The sequence below is a fragment of the Saccostrea echinata genome, unplaced genomic scaffold (assembly GCF_033153115.1).
Source record: "Saccostrea echinata isolate AGI-Se365-2 ecotype Australia unplaced genomic scaffold, CSIRO_AGI_Sech_v1 ptg000009l, whole genome shotgun sequence".
In the NCBI taxonomy this organism is placed as follows: domain Eukaryota; kingdom Metazoa; phylum Mollusca; class Bivalvia; order Ostreida; family Ostreidae; genus Saccostrea; species Saccostrea echinata.
The window spans coordinates 48,398,154-48,407,869 of record NW_026889758.1 but is presented as its reverse complement, the minus strand read 5'-3'; the positions used below and the strand labels follow the sequence as shown (position 1 = coordinate 48,407,869).

The 9,716-nt window shown below is 33.5% G+C and overlaps 1 protein-coding gene across 1 annotated transcript; it reads left to right on the top strand.

Moving 5' to 3' along the window:
* Positions 1-341: 341 nt before the first annotated feature.
* Positions 342-9,470, top strand: LOC133183859 (protein stum homolog). Its single transcript, XM_061318756.1, has 3 exons — positions 342-835; positions 6,934-7,107; positions 9,057-9,470. Exons 1-3 carry the CDS (start codon positions 667-669, stop codon positions 9,146-9,148), a joined length of 435 nt encoding a protein of 144 aa, XP_061174740.1. The 5' UTR covers positions 342-666; the 3' UTR covers positions 9,149-9,470.
* The last annotated feature ends 246 nt before the right edge of the window (positions 9,471-9,716 follow it).

Below are 9,716 nucleotides of genomic sequence, written 5' to 3'. Positions count from 1 at the left end.
ATTTCTCGTGCCAGAACTCTTTTGTTTTGTTATTACCTCAATTAACTCTTGCTGCTCTGCACATAAAAGGGGTCAGTCGCATTTACATTTTTATCACGTATAAGAAATGCAACTGACGCTGGTTATATTAAAAATTTGTTCTATGCGAATGAGCGCTGTGATCAAAATTAAACTGTCACGTTTTACTTTGGTTTTCACTCGACTTAACACCCCATATAACTGTTTCCTCTTTCTGTTGTACCGAAGCCATAGGAATTGTATGTCTCCGCGATTTGTTTTCTTGTGAACATCTAGCGGAATACTAAGTATACTTATGATAGCTTGCAAGGTGTAGTAAGAGAAGCGGTATATTCTCCTCTCTCTCATTGCTGGAGCGCAGAGCGCAGCTCATACCGTGATTGATAAATATATCATAAACCCTTGAGGAAAAGAGCCTATACCTCATTTACCGCTGCCAAGATTTCTTGAACATTTTACGTGCTTTAAAACCCGCATTATTATTATTTTAACTAAGAATTTACCGAACTTCTCACAATAATGAGTTGGATTTGGGTAAAACTCAACATGCTATGAAAACTGTGGAAATCGGTGCTTAGTGAGATTTGAGTGTGGAGAGAAATAGTTTAATTCTAGTTTTGGGAGGTTTGCTGTAAAAAAAAATTAACAATGGGTGAGTCGAAAAACGGAGAGAAAAAGAAGGTGAAAATCAACGACGACAGAGGGGGGACGGTTGAAGTGAGTGAGAAACATGGACCTCTTTTTAATGCCATACCCAAGATGCATTTATGTGCTGCAGTCATTCTTTGCCTCGTAAATATTGCCATTCCGGGCATGGGTGAGTAGATTTCAGAAAGTAAAAGATCTTATGCATTGTATATTGCAACAACTGTTTGATATGTTTGGGAGGCTAAATAATGATAAATATCTATGAACTGCTTGTAATGTATCATAACCGCTGATCTCGATTACATTTCAAAAACAAACCTTCTTGTCCTCGCAAAGATTCGTGATATTGAGTTACTGGTATGTTTGTTGTTTTTTTTCTGGAATGCGATCGTCAATAACTACATTAATCAAGATTTCTACTTAGAATATCCTAGTTTTTCATGAACCTGGTAAACATGCTTCCGAAACACACAATTGATTGGAAGTTGCATATGCATCAACTTTTTTTTATCTTGCGTTAGATTTTAAAGAAAATACAATTCTGCACTGAGAGCAGATGGACTACACATGGTTTCAAACCGCTTTTCAGTTATTTTCTTGGAGAAAAGATTCCCCCATTGAAGAATTTTATTTGTTTTTTTTTTTTTTTTTTTTTGTTTGTTTGTTTGTTTGTTTTTTTTTTTGTTTTGTTTTGTTATGTTTTTGTTTTTTGGTTTCTACCAAGAAATACGAAAAAGAGAATAAGAATATGGTAATCAGCTGTGAGTGGGAGCTATATGTATGTGTACGTGTCTCGTGCGTTCTGTGAGTTGGATGATCTAACGATTATGCACAATGACAGCAAGAAGCAGATAAACGCTCTTCTGAGTTCCACTGCGACACAAAATATGCAATTACTTTGGAAAGACTAGAACTGTATTAAGAAGGTATAGATCAGTTTTCTCAAATACAAAGATAACAATCCCAGAGTTTTTTTTTTTTCTAATGTATAAACTAATAGACACTCTTTATCGATTGATATATATTCAGCTACCCGACCAGTGATCGAGTTTGCTACCCGAGGACTGAGTGCGAGGGTGATGTACCGGTACATAAACATTACTAGTTAATTTCTCGTTAATGATTGTCGCAAATCGCAATGATATTCATTTTTTTTTTAAGAATTCACGTCCCTTATCAATGTTAGAATTGGCGATAAAAGAAGCGATGAAGGTATTTAATCAGCAAAATTTATTTATATATCAGCAAACCCCTGAGGTGCGTGCTATGTGGGAAGGTGTGGCTTCGAATACAACTGAAATGTCTTCGTGATAAAACTTAATCTTTTCTCCAATATCAGCATCCCATCAGCAAATTCGCCGTAATTTTTTCTCTTTCGACAAAGTTAACCGTCAGAATTTATCAAGTAGGAAATGTTCAACAAAGTGAAGTTGTATGTACATCTGGGCAGCATAAATATTGTGTATCAAAAGGTTGCGGGAATTCCGCGTATTTAGATCTAAATTGATTCTTGAGAACTTATCAATCTTTCTGAGTGAGCTCGCTGTCAACTAAATCAAAGCCCAATACAACTGCAAAACAAATCCTCTTGTATGAAGTTTTATGAATTCTCTTTATTGTAAAATCAAATTTTGTCAGTGATGTTTCCATCCAAAATATTATTTTGTAAGCGTCTAATTTAATCAAAACAGTCTTTGATCTGCGAATCCTTTATCATTGTCATCAAATACAAACAATAATTAAAAAAAAAATCATTTTATCTGCCAGTAATTAAAACAACTAGGTTTTCATTAGAATGGAAATTAATAAGAAATAAGGAATGACAGCTAACACGTGTAACTAGGTCTACCAGGAAAAGGAAAAAATAATAAAAACAAATATATCTTGTTAAGTAGTATGTACTGGAACAAAGTTTACTATTAACTTGTAAGATTTAATACGAATTATTGGGTATAAAAGCAAAATATAGGTACCTTAATGTCAGAGTTGTAAAATGTCGGTGATTTACTATTCCTGTCTCCTTTTCACGTGATTTTGGCATTAATCAAAACAATATACTACACTACCTTTTTTCTGTTATTCAAAATCTGAATTCTTCGGAAAATTGCTAGTTACTCTTAAAACGACTTTGTGGTGACAAAAGTCAATTTTGGCATACCAAGAGAGTTTTAACCTATATTCTTTAACCAGAGATCAGAGAAGAAGCAGGGGCTTTGAGTGACAATTTACACGAAGAAAATAGATATATCAATGTATACGAGGGGTTATCAAAAAGTTCGTGGACTGACGCGATAAAATTAATAATATGTAGTCTTTGCTTACAAAATTTATGCGGAACATAAAACAACAAAAGTTTAAGAAATGTTGAAAATTTTAGCTTAATAAGTTGATAATTTGCCAAATTATTCTAAAATTAAAAAGACTTTATGTGATCACCCGGCGCTGTCGCCGTTTAGTGTCATGACATCCGCTTAACGTCATTGTTTCTTAATGTCCTCTCTCTCTACCTCATACACTTATCTTGATGAGATTACCTGGAGTTAAGTAAGGACTTAAACCCGTCTTATTTATATGAATTTACAATGTCATGAGCAGCTGTTTTCAATGCATATAATATTGTAAATAGATCTTTATATGGGGAAAGATCCTCACCTGATTATGCCAGAATACTTAAGCTTGTTGGAGTTCAATTTCTACCACACATGATCAACGTCACTTTTCGACGTGACTGATTTTTGACACCCTGACTACAAATCGACACTTACTGTGCATATTTCATCTCTCTGAATCTTTTTGGGCATTAAAAAACAAGTACTCTGGATGCATTTTATTTTTCTGTAGCCAGTTTAAACATTCCTTAGGTCAATACCAGTTTTTCCAGGACCGAAACTCTATAGAGTGTTTGAAAAAGAAACCCATCCCCCTTTTGACGTTATTTTCAAGCCCATAATTGTTTGGACACTCCATATAAAATTTACGATAAAATTTCATAGAAATTACAGAATGGGGTAAAAATTGCAAATTTTACTGAACAAATGTGTCGTACCACATGCCTGAATTAACGAGATTTTTGATGACAAATACTCATATCTAAAGAGGTTTTCTCAGTTACACTCAGGTAGAAAAAAACGTCATATTAGAGGTTGCGCCGCCTGGACATACTTTTGCTTACAAAAACACTAACATTTTATTAAAAAATAAAAATTATGATTTATGGTTTATTCTATAGATAGAAAAGATGATGCTAACTAAATGTGTAAAAATTCATTGATGTACCTAAAGCGGTTTTAATTTTATGACGCTAGTCCACGAACTTTTTGATAACCCCTCGTATATGTATGTTATGTCGAAATATTCTGGGTCAGACTGCGTTTTGAGCCTAAGACTTTTGCGCCTTTGCAATCAATCTGCACTCTTATTGCGTGACAGATTGAACATTTTACCAACCATCCATATAGCCATTACCGTATTTCTTTCATTGAGATTAAAGATTATCAGAAATCTGACATCCTGAAGAAAAGGTATATTTTTGCAGTTGTTTCCCTATCGTAGAATATTGAAGCTGTATTTCTTGACCATGGAGCCACACTCTTCATATATTGCCTCGATTTATAAAGAAAAACAGAGAGCCATCTTCAGTCTCAGAGGAAGGTTAAAAAGTGGATACCACGTTATTCTTGGATCTCGACTTGCAAGTTTGAATGTCCTTTCCGAGTTGTTTTATATTGTTTTTAATTATGGTCTTCTTCATTAGGGTTTGAAAGTAAACAACTAAAACATAATGCTAAATTTCTTGTTCTTAAATTATATGTGGGACGCTTTTCACAACTTTACACGGGTACAATAGCAATAGCGCTTGAAAGTGCCTTTATACATATATTTCTTCAAAATGATTTTATCTCTTGAACATAGATATATTCGCATCACATTGAAAGGAACAAAGTATCTGAGAATTCAACGAATATCGTTAACGAGAGAATAAACCAAGAGTCCGTTTATATCGCCTTCCATTCATTAAACTCTTTGAGTTGAGGAACGCCATAATACAGAACGCGTGTGGTGTGTCAAAATTAACGATCTATGCTAAGTGAGAGTTCCATGGTTTTCTGATCCGAGCGCCAGGGAAAGGTGGATGTACAAAAAATCGGCTACTAAAATATTCTTCAAATGAAATAAAAGTAAACAAGCCCAGAGGCTCAGACACGAGTGCCGTCTGCCATTCTGGGGGCTCCTTCATGTCACTCAACGCATCTGTTTACTTCCCCTTTAATAAATAGCTTTGGGAAGCCTTTATCCCTTGCTCTGATATACAAAATTGAAAACTCGTGATGAAATAGATGTTTCTTGGTAATTAGAGCCACATTCCACGCTTCCTAAATGCATTTATATACAGAGGATGGACTTTAAAAAATCATTATCTTCAGTTTTCATTGACGAAAAAAATGGAATCGTATGTATCATGGATCCGCATTAATCTGTTCATCAATCTACCAGACCAAAACTTACATCCATCATACAGCAACAATACGTAAACAGGAAACCTAAAACATATCCTATGTCTGATGAGTTTTTCTTCCCTTTTTTCTTTTTGAAAGAAAAATCAGCTATACTTGTTTTACTATATATAGGGCATATAGTTTGGTTAAATGTTATACTCTTGTCGAAGTTTTTTCCCATTTTAATCAGAGAGCTTGCTGTGAAAAGTGTAAGGATTCCTAAATGTGCAATAATTTAAGAGTTTAAGCAATTCACAAAAATTAATGAATTTAAACATGCTATTCCAGAATCTCTCTGCTAGGCAACATAATAAACAAAATTAAATTTGACTGGATCAGTTTTTTTATTCACTCAAGAATGTTACAGATGCCAGTATTTTACATATGAAGCGTCGAAGACGAAGCTGGTGTTGCCATCAACTTTGATTTGATATAATTTTGTAGATAAATGTTAAATTTTTAAGAGCCTAACTGAAAGATATGTTTATGCAGTATTGCCTCCTCATTGAACCTTTTTGGATCAATGCAATTGACCTTTTGGAACATTTTGCAACACCGATGAAAAATGATTATGATTAGAAGATTAGTTTTTGAAGGAAGATGCATCATATACAGGTCATAAGATGAGCAGGTATATCACCTTGGAGCGTTAGTGTAACAATTAACAAGCATTCATTAACCGACACACTAAAAAAATTCAATGCCAGCATCTGTTGTTCTCTAAAGCTCAACACGTATTGGCATTCTCGGAATCCTCTGTTTAATGACAGTAGAGAGTACCTAAGATTTATTATTATTTCATGATTAACTATGAATTATTTGATTAGTTGTCAGTTATTTTATGATAAATGTCTGTTATATAATTAACTGTTATTTATTTCATTAATTAACAAGTCAACAATTCATCAACAACAAATGCACTGAAGGTACATAACACCAATTCCTCTTTTTAATCGTCTTCTTTTGCTTTCGTCAATTGATCTTTTGGAGTTTAGGTTGTTTTTTCTCCTCTGCCTGAAACTTTAACCCATTGTTTGGCACTTACTCTACAGATTTGTCTAGAGAGTGCTTCAGAAAAGAATGTAGAGATGAAGGAAACGTAGGCTTTACTCAGCGGCGGAACAAGGTCGCGTGTACAAAGGAACTTGTTCCTCAGGTGCATATCATTGTCAGGAACCATGCTCTTTAACATGGCTAATGCAGTCGTGTTGTTATGAAGAAGATGTGCAATATGTTGCAAGAAAATAATATCTGGCAACACTTGAACAAGCAAAGTATTGTACTTGTGGATATCCTTTTTTTAGTATTTTTGGTTGGTGGCGCCATCTTTGTTTTTCCAAGTTCAAAATTTACGAGCAGATGATTGAATTTTCTTTCGTCATTAGTTTGATTTTTTTATAATGCAAGGGGAAAAAATGCACTTATAGACGTCTTGTACAACAAATGTGAGATTTCCTGTTTCTATCTAGATCTCTCTACCTACATGAGTAGCTCAAGATTGGTACAAAATTGTAAAAATAAATCCCCTAGTTTATGCTATTTCCAGGATTTGTTGAACTTTATGAAATAAAAATATTGAAGTTTAACTTGGAATTTCCCGTGATTTACTGATGATACAAGTCGTCCAAAAACATGTACTGGTGCTTTTGGCACTAGTCAAATTTTTCAAGATATGCTTTAATTTCATTGACTCATACACTTTAATGATTAAAAAAAAAATATTCAAACAAAAAAAATTTCAAACTTGCTGATTTATTTTCTTGTTTTTTAGGAACCCTCATTTCAGCGTTCACCGTATTCTGTGGTTGTCCTACAAAAATAGAGAAGCGTATGAATGCATTTCTCCTGAACCTCCTAGCGGCCTTTTTACAGATGGTGACATTCATAGTCATTGTGGGCTGGATTTGGAGTATTTTATGGGGAATGAATTTTGTACAGCTAGCTAGTAAGTATCGACAGTGTACATTTTCCTATACTTCTAGCACTGTTGAAGACTTATTTTTTACCTCGAATTATGAACTCATACTAAGTATATGTAGTTTTGATTCTTGAGTAGTGTACGAACCATGTAATTTGGCAAAGGAAGTTAAAGCAAAAGGATAAGACCTACCTTCAAATCTCTTTCTACTGGTTTCTAGCCTTGATGTAGAATATAAACATTTGCAGTTAATGGTATTTTGGTTTAACATTATGGTAAATTAAAAATAAGAAATGTTAAGTCCGTATTATCGTGTTTGTTAAGGGGTTGCGAACTAAAATAACCGTTTGCTTTAAAAGAAATAAATAATAAAGTAATATTGTCCGTTTAACCGAATTTTGAGATTAAATCTGCAATGCAAATGATTTTGCCTCTTTCACAAATAGTTTTGGGGTCCTTTTATATGTAGAATTATGTTACAATTCAAGGGCAACGCGCTTACAAATTGTTTAATTCGTTTGAATTCAGAGCTCACTATATATTGTGAACTATTATTTCTTCATTTTTATTCAGTGTTAAATTTTGAAAAGAAAAAAAAAACAATTCGAACACAACATTTTTAAGAACTAAGTTTCTAAACATACAATACCATGCTCACTTGAATGCAATTTGAATCTTTTCTTTTTATATAGAAAATATAATTCTGAGCACGAAATCAGCCGAATTTTTAGCTCGAGCACAAGCATGTAACATGTTTGAAATAAGAAAATACTTTAAACTTTCTCTTGTTGTTTTCCATCATGAAGAGGTCTCGAGAAGCAATAATGAAATAATACTTAAGTTTATAAATGAAGAGTAGATTACTTTATCCATTCTTCATACATCAAAGGATACTGGTGTTGGGAAGAAATATATGCGCATGTATTCATAATGCGGAAGCGATCGGTGCCAGAAAATTGATTGTGTTGTAGCACTTGGCATTGATATGTTTGCTCTGGGAATGTGCCACACTGATAAAGACCACCTGGGGAATGTGGAGGACAAGTTTTAATGTAATTTTAATTACAGAAAGTGTTTTCGCCTATCTAGAATAAAACATGAAAACCATTTTCATCCTAAAAGCTAAAATTTCAATGTTATTCTTTTCCTTAAACTTTGAGACAGGGAAGTTTTCTGGAAATACAAAGTCCTTCATCTGCATACTGTGGCACACATGCTTTGAAAAATAATCTTTTCCCAATGTACATATGCATCTTTTCTAAGATTTAATTCAAAATTGTACTACATGTAGTTTGATGTTTTTGGTGAAGTATGTATACGAAATAAGATTGACATTCTGAAAGTAGGAATTTATTCACAAGGTTACTCAAACGCAAAATTCGTCATCAGTTTCTGGGTCCCTCTTTTTATTCATTTATAAGGAAAAGAAATGGAAATGAGTTCAGTTTTACTTATATTTCAAAGAAGAAATAAGTTAAAGCAACAGTGCTCAAATGACAAGGATATTTGGACTCTCAATACAATGAAATCTTTAGATTTTGGGAACGCTCTTCACACATACATATGTTTCACAAAGCATTTCATCTTTGTGTCAAGGGTTTGTGCCTCGGAAATCCTAAAACAATAAATCTTTTTTTTTTTTTTTAAATCAGGAGTTCTAGGAGAGTCGTCAAAATGGAGGGTTTGGCAGAGGCGTGCGTTCTCTAAATCCCATACATCTTAAACTGTAGATCAAGTTACTGGTAGAACACAAAAAGGCGCTTTGTGTTTAATGTAGAACTTCAATGATTACCAACCGAATTTTAGAGATTTCTTCAACCCAAACTAAACGCTAAAAACGTTCCACGGAATAAGAGAGAGAGAGAGAGAGACCCTCCTGTTTTGAAAATCGACCAAAGTTCTAAAATGTTTGAAATTGTGATGTCTTCCAATTCCATGCAATTAACAATTGTAACGGTCTGCATTTTCTGTTTCAGTTGCAAAAGGTGAAGAACCCGAAGCAGAATTTCAGAATCTTGCCGGACCTTATTACGTTCGGCGCCAAAGCAGTGTCGACATACCCATTTGATCGCTGAATTATGTAAATTAAAGGTCCATATTTGCTTCTTGACAATAACTGCTAGGTATATTTCAAAATAAAAGCTGGGAGCATTCCGCTAGCGGAAATGGGGAATCGGTTCTAAGAGGAGAGTTATATGACTTAGATATGCATGGATGGGTATATGATAGGAGTCGGACAAATTTATGTAAATAGCTGTATAATTCTTAAGCTGGTGCCTCGGTTTTGCTTTCGTATTAAACTCTTGTGTTTTAGTTGGTCTTTTTGTACGTATTAAGATTTATCTCATTTCTTGCAGGGAAATATGAAATAAATTATGTTTGTACATATATCTTTTAATTCTCTTAACGTTTTACAAGAAGTACAATTATACAAGGTCTTTTTGAATTGTTAGTATGAAATAGATATAAAATTGTACATGAATAATTGATACAAAAATGGATTTAACGAAAAAAAAAAGCACATGCGTCGATTTCCAGCTTATAAAGTTTTATATCATAAATTGATCATTAAAACTTCTATGCATTTTTTTAAAAAGAATATTAATTTTTTTTTTTTTTTTCAGGGTTAGAGTCAA

Coding starts and splice junctions, on each gene's coding strand:
- LOC133183859 (XM_061318756.1), top strand. CDS start 667: ATGGGTGAGTCGAAAAACGGAGAGAAAAAGAAGGTGAAAATCAACGAC. Junction 836..6,933: donor TATTGCCATTCCGGGCATGG/GTGAGTAGATTT, acceptor CTTGTTTTTTAG/GAACCCTCATTTCAGCGTTC. Junction 7,108..9,056: donor GAATTTTGTACAGCTAGCTA/GTAAGTATCGAC, acceptor TTTCTGTTTCAG/TTGCAAAAGGTGAAGAACCC.